This window comes from Sturnira hondurensis, unplaced genomic scaffold, assembly GCF_014824575.4.
Source record: "Sturnira hondurensis isolate 20B ecotype Veracruz unplaced genomic scaffold, ASM1482457v3 Scaffold0010128, whole genome shotgun sequence".
NCBI lineage: Eukaryota > Metazoa > Chordata > Mammalia > Chiroptera > Phyllostomidae > Sturnira > Sturnira hondurensis.
In genome coordinates, this window is record NW_028082759.1 from 33,442,911 (window position 1) to 33,459,124 (window position 16,214).

At 41.9% G+C, this 16,214-nt stretch overlaps 1 protein-coding gene across 1 annotated transcript; it reads left to right on the forward strand.

The window, feature by feature from the left end:
• Nucleotides 1–13,676: 13,676 nt before the first annotated feature.
• Nucleotides 13,677–15,300, forward strand: RRS1 (regulator of ribosome synthesis 1). The gene has a single exon (XM_037058647.1). It carries the CDS (start codon nt 13,792–13,794, stop codon nt 14,887–14,889), a length of 1,098 nt encoding a protein of 365 aa, XP_036914542.1. The 5' UTR covers nt 13,677–13,791; the 3' UTR covers nt 14,890–15,300.
• Nucleotides 15,301–16,214: the final 914 nt, after the last annotated feature.

The window sequence follows — 16,214 nt, forward strand, 5'->3', positions numbered from 1 at the left end:
TCCTAAAAGTACTCCACATTTGGCACTGCCCTACCAGTCTAGCCAAGCTTATGTCATAACTCTCAATACAAATCACCTATCCTAAGCAAACCAAACCACTAATGGACCAGAGAGAGGAAGCTCTGTGGTATACCACTCATGTGCCTGTGTTGGTAGACTACAAAGGTTCAAATCCCTGTTCTACCACTTACTAACTTCACGACCCTAAGGTCATGAGTTACTTAACCCTCATGATCTTCAGTCTTCTCATTTACAAAATGAAGATTCTGGTAACATGGACTTGCTAGGCCTATTTTGAGGATTCACAAAAAAAATCAGTGCCTGATACATTGTATTTGTTCCATAAATACTGGCTACATGTCTTTATTCATATTGTTGCTATCCTGGAACACCTCTCTTCCTCCTCCCATCTACACAAACTCTATCCAAGCCCATTTTTCAGATGACATAATGATCTCTTGGGGAATTTCCCCTCGGGTAATCAGGCCAGAAATCACCAACACTCATTCTCAGAATGTTAATTACTAAACATACCAGAAACGTAACTATATTTCATCCTATTTTACCCTCTGTGTTTTGAAATTCTCTCATTAGTTTCCTCTGAAGGAACACCAAACTAGGGAAACACAAAACTTCCCCAATTTTATTATTTGAAGAAGTTAACTTTGAAGCTTTCTTTAATACTTTACTATAAATGTAATAATCGAAAAATCTCATCAGTTCTACATCTTGGGCCAAGAAAGACACAGATAAAGCCCATCCACAATTTTTCTTTCTCAGACCTAACCTTGTAAAATATAACTATTTTATAAATATTTCATAAATATCTTCTATCTTTTCCCCTGTAAAACATTTTTCCAGAACCACTAACAAATAGTAAAATGAACGATACCTTGCTCATTCTCTACCCTACCTTCCAATTCTCAAAGTGATTTAATGGTTCAGCAAAGAAAAAAGAAAAGCATCATGAACAACCCATAAAACACGATAATCAGCCTCCGTGTTTTGAAAACCGAATAGTACTGTGACTACACTGTGTACAGGGAGCTGTTTCACTATGCGGAGTCATACAGCCAGCCTCAGAAAGAGATAAATGACTCAGAAAGAGGGAGAGGTTTGTAAAATGAGATATAGCAGCCAAAAACTTTAATCAACAACCAGGAGTTCTGGCCAGGTAGTTAGCTCAGTTGGTTAGAAAGTCATCCCAATACACCAAGATTGTGGGTTTGATCCGCAGTCAGGGCACATACAAGAATAAACCAGTGAGTGTATCCATAAGTGGAACAACAAATCAATGTTTCTCTCTTTTCCCCTCTCTCTCAAATAAATAAATTTTTTTAAAAAACACAAAAGAAAGCACTTCACAAGAGAATAATATTGGAACACCTGAACAGCATAGATTTTTAACAAAAGGATCACAGGGACGAATCAAAAAGGCCACCTAGCTAAAACCTTTTATTTTCCAGATAATAAACTGAAGCCTGAGACCCAAACTATATCTCCTTTAAAATCCTCCTTTGAGTTCCCTTCTCTGGCTTTCCAGAGAAGGGAACTCAAGACCTACCGTAATTAAGTCAGCTTCCCCAACTGAAATTCAATACTATCTTAGATAATGAGGCAAGTGAAATAAATACTGGAAAATACCAGTATTTTAAAATACCAGCAACATTATTTATACATTCTAAATAGCAAGTTCTATTTAGGCCTTGCAGGAAAGTACACACTCCTCAAGCAACTGGATCTTGTTCATTACCAAGTGGCTCAGAGAGCTAGATGAGACTGTAGTGCACTCCTGGATGCTAACAAAGACACAATGACACACCTCCTTGCCACAAAGAGGCGCTTTTTTCTGCTGTCTTCCTTTGGCAAGTAAAATACCTAGAAAAAGAAAAGTGTTTCTGCTACAGAATTTACCAGATATGTAGTCATATTTTAGTATTTCTATTCATATTTTTCATAAATGTGTTCTAAACAATAATGGGTCAATAATGTTTAGACACAATTTTTGGTTAAGAGAGGCCAAGAATTAATGTTTATTTCGCATAGCAGTAACTTACTGTATATTATTAATATTGCTTATTTGAGAAATTTAGAAGAAAAACTTGATTAACATATATATTTATACATGGTCTATGATTGCAAAAACAAATTAGACAAATTAAAGGCTGTGTGACAGCAAAGTTGCTTTCCTGAGGGGAAAGGAATTTATTATGCTTCAGTTGCCTAATCTAGAGTAAATCAGTGAGTATTTGCCAAAATTGTTCATATTTTATTGACTAAGAATACACAAAATGATTTCTTATTCATTAGAGTTTTACTTTCAGAAACTAAAATATAATAGAAAAGGATAATTTTAAAAAGAGATCTACATTTTGTTACTGATTCTTTGAATGCAAATATCCCTTAAACTCTGAAACTTCAGTTTTCCTTTTTATATCAAGCCTTCATTCTCATATTGAATTCCTTATAGAAGTAAGATCTGAAGCCTAACATCAATCTCATTCCCTTAAGATCTGGTGATCAACTCTTATGAATGAAAACAATCAGCCAGAAGTGCTTACCACAAGTAGTGACAAAATTTTGGCACATAGAGAAAACTACCTTTGCCCTGGCCTCTGTGTCTCCGTAGGTTGAAGCCTTGTCCTGTAGACCAAAAGATTAGGGGTTTGATTCCCAGTCAGGGCATATGCCTGGGTTATAGGTTCAATCCCCAGTCGAGAGGCATACAAGAGGGCAACCAATCAATGTTTCTCTCTCACATAAATGTTTCTCTTTCTCTTCCCTCCTTCCCTCTGCCCCTTCCTCTTTTACTCTCTCCCTGAAAGCAATGGGGAAAAAAATGTCCTGAGGTAATGTTAAAAAAATAAAAACTAAAGAAAACTGCATTTGCCAGTTTTCAAAAAACAGAAATCATTGTGTATTTTACAGAGAGGAAAACAAATTAAGTATACTCCAAAATGTTACCATTATTTTTACTATGCTAAAATCTAAAGTACTTTGTAGGCAAATATAGGCTGTTTGGTAGGCTTTTTAAGTCTGCTTCTATACTAACTGCACAACAGAATTTTAATACTATAACCTTTTTGTTCTTTTTTATATTAAGGATGTTTTTGTACAGGTTTCTGACTAAAACTGAGACACATTAATACACAGATTTTGGTCTATAAGAAATGTTCCCTTCAAGTACTTCCAAATTAAAATTATAAATCAGCAAAAAATGAACTATGAGTAATGTAAGCATTTTAAGGACCTTTTCTACTATTTTATTAAATTACTGGCACATTGAATTTCCTACAAAAAAAAACCCCTTGAAATAACTATGTTCAAAGAATGGTTCAATGATCCTTAAAAATGTCCACTAACAAAAAGGAGCAGCTCAAAAAACGTTTAGACAGTAAATCTACATTAATACTGTATCAAAAGAGTGAAGACATTGCCTACAAAAATGTTTTACTGGCCAATGTAGCTATGTTTGAGGAAAGGTGAAAGGCATTACTTTTATGTCTTTAACCTTCTTGTCCCTGGTTGAAGGTAAGGGGGGGTAAAATCTCCCTATAGTTTACCTTAGTGAAAACCTTCTTAATAGTTGATACAAAAATGTAATTGTTGCTTCTTCTTTCCTGTATCTCATTACTTTTTGAGAACTGTTCTTAAGGTTGTAGAAAGATAGCTAAGATGACAGGGTCCAGAGGGGAGAGGGGAGAGAATCATAGGGGAAAAGGGGAAAGACTCACATGAACAAGTATAAAGGACACATAGACAATAACTAAGGGTGGGGGGTGGAAAGGGGAGGGAGGTGGGGAGCACTGGGGGAGCAGGGCTGGGAATATAAGACAGAAAACTGTACTTGAACAAGAATTAAATAAAAATAAAAAAAGAATGGGGAAGAAATATTTGGAAAATAATCATAAGGAGCACTATCATCCATCCATGTGAATAAAGAGTTGGTTGGGGCCTAATAATGAATTCTCAACACCAAAACAATCATATTTTATTGGGAAGAGAAAGGAAATTTTTAATACAGTGATTTCGCAAAATCTGTGGTACATGAATCTTCAGGACTGACCTGTACAGAGACCAGAGGCAGAAAACTGTAAGGATGCCTCTGGGATAGCTCTCTGGGTATCAGTCAAGGTCCTGGCAGGAAAGACATAATGGTCAAGCTGGATAATTCACAGAAAATTCACTAAGGGAATATTACAAAGATGTGGGCATAGTTTAAGGAAATTCAAAATAGAAGAGTCCTACAATGGCAAAAGCCATAACCATTCCCAAGGATACAGGGGCAGGGGGACAGTCACAGGAGCCAGGAGAGGGTGGCTGCATGGAGACAGATGCCTGATTGGAGCTATGGCCATTGAGAAGACCTGCCAAAACTTCTGGCCTAGATGATAGCATAGGTAAATGTGCTGCTTGCATCCTCCCACAACTACATCAAAATTACAACTAAACCACCATCATTCAGAACCATATGAAATCTGGCTGAATGGGAGCCCTACAATTATGCAACTAAAGAAGACACATTGAGATTAGTAGGAGGGGCAGAGATGTGGATAGTGCTGGTCCCATACCCACATGCGGTGGATAAAAATCCAGAGACATATATATCTCAATTGCAGAGGTCCAAGCCCCACACCAGGACCCCCAGCCCAGGGTTCCAGTGCCAGGAAGATAAGTCCACATAACTTCTGGCTGTAAAGACCAGCAGGGATTGAGGCTGCAGGGGATGAAATGTTTCTGGAATCCCAGGCAGCTCTTCTTAAAGTGCTGGCACAGGGACTTACTCAGACTTACTCCCTCTGAATTCCAGTGCAGAGACAGCAGCTTGAAAGGCACCAGAGGTATATGGGGAGGAAATGAATTGTCTGGCGGCAGGGTGAGGGCTGGGAGGTCAGCTTTCTCCCAGACAGAAGTACTGACAGGGGCCATTGCTCCTTTTCTGAGCCTTCCCCCCTCAGAACCTGCAGGCAGGTGCCATATCTGAGTCTCCATCAACCCGCCTCACACTGTTTGCCCCATGCTGTTGATTCCCTGAGGCCAACCCCACCCAAATTTGAGGCCCATGCAAGCTGTCTCCAGTGGCTTTTCTATACAAATGGCCTATTTTGGCTAATGTTTCAGACTCTCCTAAAATCTCTCAAACAAGCAGCATCTGGCTTCAGCAGGCCCCCCTCACCAAGTGGCCCCAGGCTGGGCATTAGTGGTAGCCAACTGTGATTCACAGCCTTGTCTCACCTGGGCACCTCTAAGCCCAGCACAAGTAGCAGCCATCTTCAGATTGCTTTGTAGCTCATGCTGGTGGTCTCACACAGGACACAGGTGGCAGCTGACCTAGGCCTGTACCTCCCCAGTGCACCCAGTGGACAGCTTCAGAATACATCTAGGCACTATCTCCACAAGCAGCACACTCAAGGGGTAGAATCAGCAGGCACCAGAACCCTGCCAAAGTAAGTCCTGATCTGTGGGGTTGGCCTCTGCACAGCTGATCTGCCACAGTGGTCAGAGGTCAGTGATTAGTGGTCACATCCAGTCCTTGCAGCTGATCCGCCTGGTGGTAAATCCCTCCCATGGATGTGCCAACAGCTATCAAGGCTCAACAAGAGGAGGGTATACACAGCCCACACAGGAGGCTCACCTCAAGCGCCCAGCTTGGGTGATTGGAGAGGCTGTGCCACTGGAACCTGCATACTAATGACTACATTAGGCCACTCATTCATGCCAGGGAGATGTAGCAGTTCTCCCTAATATACAGAAAAAAACACAGTGAGACTACCAAAATGAGAAGACAAAGAAACATGTACCAAATGAAAGAACAGACCAAAACTCCAGAAAAAGAATGAAACTTAACAGAGACAAGCAATCTGCTAGATGCAGAGCTCAAAACAATGGTTATAAGGATGCTCAATGAATGTAGGGAGAGAGTAGGTGAACTTAGTGAGAACTTCAACAAAGAGATATGAAATAAAAATGGAGATAGAAAATCATAAGTCAGAAGTGAAGAATACATTAATGGTAATGATGAATATATTATAAGGAATCAACAGTGCCATAGAGGAAGCTGAGGATCAAATCAGAGATTTGGAAGATAAGGAAGCGAAAACACCCAATCACAATGACAAAAAGAAAAAAAAATTTAAATGGGGATAGTGTTAGAAGCCTCAGGAACAACTTCAAGAATGCCAACATTTGCATCATGGGAGTATCAGGAGGAAGAGAGAGAGCAAGAAATTGAAAATCTATTTGCAAAAATAATGACATAAAACTCCCCTAACTTGGTGAAAGAAATACACATACAAGTCCAGGAAGCACAGAGAGCCCCAAACAAGATGAACCAAGACACATCATAATTAAAATGCCAAAGGTTAAAGACAACCTTAAAACAGCAAGAGAAAAGCAGTTAATTACCTACAAGGGAGCTCCCATAAGACTGTCAGCTGATATCTCAACAGAAACCTTGCAGGCCAGAAGGAGGGAGCAAGAAATATTCAAAGTAATGAAAAGCAAGGACCTACATCCAAGATTACTCTAGCCTGCAATGCTATGATTAAATATGGAAGGACAGATGAAGAGCTTCCCAGACAAGAAAAAGCTAAAGGAGTTCATCACCACCAAACCAGTATTACATGAAATGTTAAAGGGAAGAAGAAGGAGGAGGAGGAGGAGGAGGGAGATGAAAAGGGAAGGGGAGGGGAGGAGGTGGGGAGGAAGAGAAGAAGAACAAAAAGAAGAAGATCCCTGACTGGTGTGGTTAAGTGGGTTGGGCATGGTCCCACAAACTGAAAGGTCATTGGTTCAATTCCCAGTCAGGGCACATGCCTAGGGAGTGGCCATATCCTTGGTTGGGGCATGTGAGGAGCAACAGGTTGATGTTTCTCCAGCACATCAGTGTTTCTCTCCCTCTCTTCCTTCCTCCCTTCCCCTCCATCTAAAAATAAACAAATAAAATCTTTTTTTAAAAAAGATCAAAAATGGGTATAATAAAATGGCAATAAATACATTTCCATTAACAATTAAACCTAAAAAACAAATAAGCAAACAGAACAGAAACAGACTCATAGTTGCAGAGAACATTGATGTTTGCCAGATGGGAGGGGGTCTGAGAAGATGGTGAAGAAAGGTAAAGGGATTAAGAAGTACAAATTGGTTGTTACAGAATAGTCATGGGGATGTAAAGTATAGCATAGAGAATAAATAATACTTTAATAACTATGTATGGTATCACATGGGTATGAAGTTTATCAGTATGATCTCTTAGTAAGTAATGTAATGTCTAGTCTGGGGTGTACACCTGAGACTAATATAATAATGTATGTCAACTGTAATTGAAAAAAATTTTTTAATATTAAAAGTTTAAAAAAAAGAAGAGCCAGCCAACCCATAGCAATCTGCAGAGGACTAGAGGCACACATGCCTCCACCTTACTCCCTTCACACCCTCTGATCTTCTGTCACCACCACCTGCTGACTACACCCAGATGGATGCCAGGGACAGAGAGCAGAGTGGAGGCAGGATCTAGAGAAGCAAATAGAAGAGACCCTGTCTAGGAGAAAGGTCATGGCAGTGGGAATGGAAATGGTAAAACACAGACAAATTTAACAGGACTTTCTGCCTGAGTGCATTTAGAGATGGAAAGAGAAAAATCAAGGATGACATCATAGTTTCACGCCTAAGTTACCAGAAGAAAATGATAATAACATCAACCAAGCCTATTTTTACCAACCATTATATTCCCAATGCATAGTATTGTACCTTGGGCATAAAAAACCTTCTACAAACATTTGTTGGAGGAAAAAAAGTGGATGAATGGATAGATGATGGAAAAAGCAAATTTGAAAGAAAATTATGTGTTATGTAACCTTACACATACTAAGTTTAGAGTATGGTGAAAGAGCCCAGCAGGAGATTTGAGCCTAAAGCTCTGAAAAGGAAAGAAATAAAGATATACTCTAAGAACTATCTGCACAGTACATTAACACAATGAAATACTATGCAGCTGTAAAAAGAAAGGAACTCTTATCCTTTGTGACAGCATGGATAGACCTGGAGATAATTATGCTAAGAGAAATAAGCCAGTCAGAGAAACAGAAATACCATATGATCTCACTCATATGTGTAATCTAAAAACATAATAAAATGACAAACAAAATAAAACAAGAGGCATGGATACGTGGAACAGAATGACAGATCTCAGAGGGAAGGAGGTTGGGGGGACTGGAAGAGATTAGCCAAAGAATATATATGCATATATGCATAACCCATGGACACAGACAACAATGTGGTGAAGGCTGAAGGAGGGGATCTGGGTGGAAGTAGGCAAAGGTGAGGAAAATGGGGGATATCTATAATAGTTGTCAACAATTAAAAAAAGAACCATCTGCACAAATATCAGCTGACACCACGAGAGTGGATGAAATTCATAAAAAGCAGTTATAAAGAGAAAAGGAGGAAGGCCCAATGACTAAACTTGAGAGCTGTCTTATGAGACAGAGAGAGGAAGGGAAAACAACATAGAGAAAAGACAAAGGGAAAAACCAACAAAGGAAAAATATAATATATGCGATCATTTGTTGTACTGTTAAAATAATTTCACATACATCTGCACATCACTGGCAGGTTTTCTTTTTCTTGACACTGCAGCCTTGCCTAACATATGTCCAACACAAATGCAAGCTGGAGACCACCACTTACCTCCTTGCCTCAATCAGATGCTCTAATTCCCCATCTTCTCAGTTTTGCTCACTTAGAATCTAACTCAGCCAACATTAATCCTTTTATAATTAAGAAAAGTCTCAGGGCTTCCAGTAAAGATGGCAGCCTAGGTAAAAACAGCTTGCCTCCTCACAACAACATCAAATTACAACTAAAATACAGAATAACCATCACTCAGAACTGTCAGAAACCAAGTTGAATGGAAGTCTGACAACTACGGAATTAAAGAGATCACATCCATCCAGACTGGTAGGAGGGGCACAGACATGGAATGGTTTGGTCAATCATCCGTGTGTGGTGGATAAACATTTGGGAAGGACATCTCAGGAGCAAGGAGTCCCAGCCTCACACCAGGCACCCCAGCCCAGGGTTCCAGTGCCAGGAAGATAAGTCCCCAAAACTTCTGGCTGCAAAAACCAGTGGGGATTGAATTGGTGGAAGAAACTTCTGGAGTCTCAAGAAGTTCCTCTTAAAGAACCCATGACTCACTCCCTCTGAGTTCCAGCACTGGGTCTCTTCAAATCCATCTACACAGACTCTGGCTTGGGGTAGTAGCTTAAAAGGCACCAGGGGTGTACAGGGAGAAACTAAAGTGTCTGGCATTAAAGCAATTGCTGAGGGACAGAGGGGCAGGTAGAGGCCACTCTCCCTTTGCTGAGCCTTCCCCCTACAGAGCCACAGAGCTGGCAGGCTAGTGCTATACCTGAGTTTCCATCAACTTGGCTAACACTGTTTGCCCCACCCTGGAAATTCCCAAAGATCTCATCCTACCCACCTTATGGGCTTTTCCACATGAATGACTGCTCTTGTCTCATGCTTTACAACTTTGTAAATTCTCTCAAACAAGCAACTGCCAGCCTCAGTGAGCCCCTAGCCTCAATACCAAGCACTAGCAGCAACCAGCCTACATTCACAGCTTAGCTTCTCTTGGGAATGTCCAAGCCCACTACAAGTAGCAGCCATCTCAGAGTGCTTTATAGCTCAGGCAGAGTAGCCCTGGGGCAAAACACAGGTTGGGGCTGATCTTGGCCTGCACCACCTGGGAAACTCCAGAGTCTGTGTACCCAGTGGACAGCTACAGACCACATCAGTGCACCACCCTGCCCCTGCACAGGTGATCACCCACAACGGGCAGAGATTTGTGGTCAGTGGTCACAGCCAGTCCTTGTAGCTGACTGGCCTGGATAAATCCCTCCCATTAACCTGCCAACAGCAATCAAGTCTCAACTACAAGAGAAGAGTGTACTCAGCCTACATGAAGGGCACACCTCAACTACCAAGCTTGGGTGAGAGGGGAGGCTGTGCCACTGGACCCTACAGGACACCTACAGGACACCTACTACATTAGGCCACACTACCAAGCCAGAGAGATACAGCAGCTCTACCTAATACATAGAAAAAAAACCCACAGCAAGACTGTCAGAATGAGCACACAAAGAAACATGGCCCAAATGAAAGAACAAATCAAAATTCCTGAAAAAGGACTAAACAAAATGGAGACAAGCAATCTATCAGATGCAGAGTTCAAAACACTGGTTATAAGGATGCTCAAGGAACTTACTGAGGACCTCAACAGCATAAAAAAGATACAGACAGAAATAAAAAATACATTAATTAAAATAAAGAACAATTTATAAGGAAACAACAGTAGAGTGGATGAAGCTGATTTGAAACTTATATAAGGAAGCGAAAAGCAACCAATCAGAACAACAAAAAAGAAAAAAGAATCCAAAAAATTAGGATAGTGTAAACAGCCTCTGGGACAACTTCAAGAATTCCAACATTCTCATCATAGGGGTGCCAGAAGAAGAGAAAGAGCAATAAATTGGAAATCTATTTGAAAAAAATAACAAAATAAAACTTCTCTAATTTGATGAAGGAAATAGACATGTAAGTCCAGAAAACACAGAATTCCAAACAAGATGGATTTGAAGAGACCCATTCCAAGACATATCATAACTAAAATGCTAAATGTTAAAGATAATTGAGGGAATCTTAAAAGCAGCAAGAGAAAAGCAGTCAGTGACCTACAGGGGAATTCCCATAAGACTGTCAGCTGATTTCTCAAAACAAACTTTGCAGGATAGAAAAGCAGTCAGTGACCTACAGGGGAATTCCCATAAGACTGTCAGCTGATTTCTCAAAACAAACTTTGCAGGATAGAAGGGACTGGCAAGAAATATTCAAAGTCATGAAAAGCCAGAACCTACAGCCAAGATTGCTCTACCCAGCAAAGCTATCATTTAGAATCAAAGGGCAGATAAATAGCTTTTCAGACAAGAAAAAACTAATGGAGTTCATCATCACCAAATCATTATAATATGAAATGTTAAAGGGACTTATTTAAGAAAAAGAACATCAAAACTATGAACAATAAAATAGCATTAAATACATATCTATCAACAATTGAATCTAAAACATAAAGTAAGCAAACAGGAATAGAGACAACCATGGATATGAAGAGCATTTTAATGCTTGCCAGATGGGGGTGGGAAAAGGTGGTGAGGTAAGGGGATTAAGAAGTACAAATAGGTAGTTAGAAAATAGCCATGGGGATAGAAAGTACGGTATAGGAAATGGAGTAGCCAAAGAACTTATAACATGACCCATGGACATGAACAAAGGTGTAGGGATTCCCTGAGGGACTGGGGGGTGCTGGGTAGAGGGGCACCAAGGGGGAAAAACTGGGACAACTGTAATAGCATAATCAATAAAATATAATTAAAAAATAAAAACCTGTTTACTAGGCTTATTCTTTCAAACATCATGTATTTAATACCTATTTTGCATTCATCACTATGCTCAACAAAGTGGAAGTAAAAATAAGTCTCCAGTCATCATGGAAATTAAAATCCACCTGACCTAAAACACCATTGAGCACAAAATAACTAGAATTCAATTAAGAGTTGACTTGTATGATTCAAACCAAATACCATTTTCAACTAGTGAGAATGCATAATACTCAGCACCTGTTGACAACTGTTTCCCCACCCCACCCCAACTCAGGCTGATAGAGGAGATGAATCCTACATAGTTCTACTTCCTATTAAATGCCCAATCATGCCATATGGTAAATTTCTCTTTACCTTTCTTTCTTTGCTGTTCCATAAGGCCTCAATTATCTTTGCATCTATTGTCTAGCACACGGAAGGCATTCAAATGTTTGTTAAACGTATGTATGAATCAGAAGCTAAGCCAAGTCCGGAGCAGCTGCCAATGTCCTTAACTCTCTCCTACAGCAAATCCCCAAAGCTTTAAGGTTAAAAGCTATTACCAAATGTGGCCATTGACCAAGACTTGGTCCAGAGGATGACTGATTTTAAAGATCTGATGATGAGTGTTCAGGTGAGAAGGCACAGAAAAACCCTAGCAAATCCTAAAATGCTTTTAGAAAAGAGGTAGAAAGAAGATTCTAATACAATGCCTGAAGTATAAAATGTGTTCAGTAAATATTTTATGACTGAATGAACAAAAGATAGCTGAGGAAAGATAGTGAGCTCAGAAAGAGACCAAACTCAGGGGACGGGTGTGACAGATAGGGCTACATCTAAAGCTTTCTGTAGCAGAAACTTAACTGAGTCTATTTTCTAATGGCTATTATGTCCATTTCCATGTCAATTTTCCAGCGTAACCCTCTCTTATTACTCCCAAACTCCTTTTAAAGGAAAACAAAACTTCTTCACCCCACACGCAGCGGTGCATTCCCAACTTGACGGGACATACGCATCACCTAGAGATCTTGTTAAAACGAAGGTTCTGAATTATTACCTCTGGGGTGAGGCCAGAAATTTTGCATTTCTAACAAACTTCCAGCTGGGGCTATTGATTCTGGTCCAGAGGCCATACTTGTAAGGTATCAAGAACCTAGAAGACATTTTACAGAGAATACATAAGGAGTGGTAAAGCTGTAAGCTTCCTCCTGCTCCGGGATTTCCTAGTTCTGTAAAGTTCGACAAGTCACTTTACCTCTCTGAGCCTTCCTTTGGCATCAGAGTAATATGGTGAGTTACAACAGCTAAGACTTATTCAGCGCTTACCATGTACCATAAACCGTATCCTATTTATCACCTTATAAATAGGACTTACGTTAAACAAACTGTGCAGGGTAGGTACAGTACACCTGGATCTGTTTCTCACTCAAGAACCTGGTGTTTAATCATCGTTGAAGACTGCATCTTCAGCCTAGCTCCTGGAGCTTTTAACGAAGATTAACTAATACCTTGTATGTAACACAAGTTCCAGACTCTAGTCTAAACTCCCTTGGGGGCATTTTAGCTCATCTATCTTTATATCTTTAAACCTGGAAGGCTACAGGTTTTTAAACAGGCCCAAATAAGTTAAAGCTGAAGGTCAAACAGTGGCACAGTCAGGACTGGAATCCAGGCAGTCTAACTGCAGGACCCAGAGCTCTTTTGCAACAAGTCGAGAGAGGAGGCAGCCGGGACTTCGGGCTACGAGCGCTCGGCAAGCTGCGGTGGGCGCACGCCACTCAGGGCGGTTTGTAAGCCCTGCTGACGCCCAAAGCAAACCAAGTCTCTTAACACTTAGCTTCACCTTATCTGTGGAAAGAGTCTTTCTTGGCCCACACGCAGGAACCACCGCCACCGCCACCACGCACGGGTCAGTGTTCTGGTGAACTATAACTTGTCCAATCCCCAAAAGGGCTGACTGTCTAAACATCTTGCGAACACATTTTCACTTTGTGACAGAGTCTTTCCGGAACCCCGCAACACGTAGCCCCCAAAACTTGTGCCGCCCACCTGCGCCACCGCCTCCTGAGAGACGCAGTCCCATTCAGGCTCTGCAATTTGGACAAAGATCTCCCCGTGCTAGCTCTACCTCCAGCCCGGCTGGAGCCAAAGTGCCATTTCAAATACCATCTGCTCTCCAACACCGCCCTCTGCCGGCCTCTTTTCCAGTTGCCGGTTATGGGCCAGTTCCGGTTGCTCCGGAAGTGAAGCTTTCTTTTCCGGGGCGCGCCTGTGAACGTTCGCACGTGGTTGTGTTTCCACGGCTTGAATCGGTACTGGCGGAGAGGTAATTTAAACTGTCTTTCCGGAGCTAGTGAGCCGAGCCGGAGCCATGGAGGGCCAGAGCGTGGAGGAGCTGCTGGCAAAAGCGGAGCAGGACGAAGCCGAGAAGCTGCAGCGCATCACGGTCCACAAGGAGCTGGAACTGGAGTTCGACCTGGGTAACCTACTGGCTTCGGACCGGAACCCCCCCACGGGCCTGCGACGCGGTGGACCCCCTCCGGAGGCCGAGCTGAGGGCTTTGGCGCGGGACAACACGCAGCTGCTCATCAACCAGCTGTGGCAGCTGCCGACGGAGCGCGTGGAGGAGGCGGTGGTAGCGCAGCTGCCGGAACCCACCACTCGCCTGCCGCGCGAGAAGCCAGTTCCCCGGCCGCGGCCCCTGACCCGATGGCAGCAATTCGCGCGACTTAAGGGCATCCGTCCCAAGAAGAAAACCAATTTGGTATGGGACGAGGTGAGTGGCCAGTGGCGGCGCCGCTGGGGATACCAGCGCGCCCGCGACGACACCAAGGAGTGGTTGATCGAAGTGCCCGGCAATGCCGACCCCTTGGAAGACCAGTTCGCCAAGCGGATTCAGGCTAAAAAGGAACGGGTGGCCAAGAACGAGCTGAACCGGCTGCGCAACTTAGCCCGCGCGCACAAGATGCAGCTGCCCAGCTCGGCCGGTATGCACCCTACCGGACACCAGAGTAAGGAGGAGCTGGGCCGCGCCTTGCAAGTGGCCAAGGTCTCCACTGCTTCTGTGGGGCGCTTCCAGGAGCGCCTGCCGAAGGAGAAGGCACCCCGGGGCTCCGGCAAGAAAAGAAAGTTTCAGCCCCTTTTTGGGGACTTTGCAGCGGAGAAAAAGAGCCAGTTGGAGATGCTACGAGTCATGAACAGTAAAAAACCTCAGCTGGACGTGACAAGGGCCACCAATAAGCAGATGAGAGAGGAGGACCAGGAAGAGGCTGCCAAGAGGAGGAAAATGAGCCAAAAGGGCAAGAGAAAGGGGGGCCGGCAGGGGCCTGGAGGCAAGAGGAAAGGGGGTCCACCCAGCCAGAGGGGGAAGAGTAAAGGAGGCTTGGGAGGCAAGATGAATTCCGGGCCACCTGGCTTGGGTAGCAAGAGGAAAGGAGGGCAACGCCAAGGAGGAAAGAAAAGGAAGTAAAGTTCAAATTCACCCTCCGACCCCCCTGCCTGTAAACTGAGAACTATTCTAAATGTTGAGATCCAAGACCTGTGGGGGGATAAAGAAGGCCACTGACTTCATTGAACTTGAGGTTGTAGGGGTGGGAATGCTCTCCCCTCAAGAAATGTAAATGTTGGACTTTACAGTCCAACAACTAGGCCTTTGGCTGGAAATTTAAAGGATGTATTGGAGGACAGAAGAATTTGGTCGAAACAGCCTTTTTTTTTTACACTTTGGATGTGGTGTGAGGGAGAATTTTTAGGCGTTATTTTTATTACAAGCTTGTGTATTTATCAAAAGTGGGGCACAAAGATCACATTTTCAGAACTGGCCTTAAAAGTAATGGTGAAGTTATTTAATAAAAGTGTGTCTGTAGCTAATACGGCTTTTAACTCTTTGGCTATTGGTAGAAATTTTAAGTAAAGCCAGTGACCTGGATGTCTTGTATAGATAATTTTCTTTTACTCTGTAAAAAACACAAAGCAAATTGTGATTATTACAGTGATCCCACTGTAAAAAAATTATATCTCAGTATCAGATAAAATATAGAAGGTGTGGTATAACTGGTGTTTCTGAAAAAAAATTTCCTGCTTTTGAACACTGAAAACATTGATTTGTTACAAAGGATAAATTTGAGCCTAACTAAATAATGGTAATCGTCCTTAATCCAGAGAATACTCACATCTTTCAACATTTATGTTCTCAGTTTATTTAGTTCCAAGTAGGGTCTGTTTTGGGAAGACAGAAAACCTACAGATTTCTTAATGGGAAAATTTTCTTACTATCTTTTGATTATTTTGGTAAATTGACCTGAGCTGGTTTGTTTAGGTGGTAAAATGTTTATAGCTATTCTGGGTCTCTCTTTTAATTTGATCTCAGTAACTTATCCTTGTAAAACTAAGTATCTCCTTAAAAAGATTCATAGTGGATCTAGAATCCAGGGCAGGGTTTGCTGCTATTACAGAACTGAGAGTCACTCTACTGTGCATTTTGTTCTGACAATGATAGGAAATTAAAATGGGAAATTCATTTTTTTTTCACTGTCTCATTTTTGTAAGGTTACTTTTGGAAATTGCTATGAAAGAAAATACTAATTTCTTACACGATACTTAAGATACATGCTCAGTCATTTCATAGGTTACTTTCTAAGTGAAAGTTGAACTTTGCCAAGTTGATCACATGGATGGCACTTGGGGCGTGTGCCCTCTCAGAGAGTATAGCCTAATCATGGAAAGTGTTAAGTGCTCATGAAACCATTGAGTGGAATCCTGAACAACTTCATCAAAAACCAAGCCATTCACAGA

Bases quoted from the DNA above. Each gene is read 5' to 3' on its own strand.
- RRS1 (XM_037058647.1), top strand. From the start codon at position 13,792: ATGGAGGGCCAGAGCGTGGAGGAGCTGCTGGCAAAAGCGGAGCAGGAC.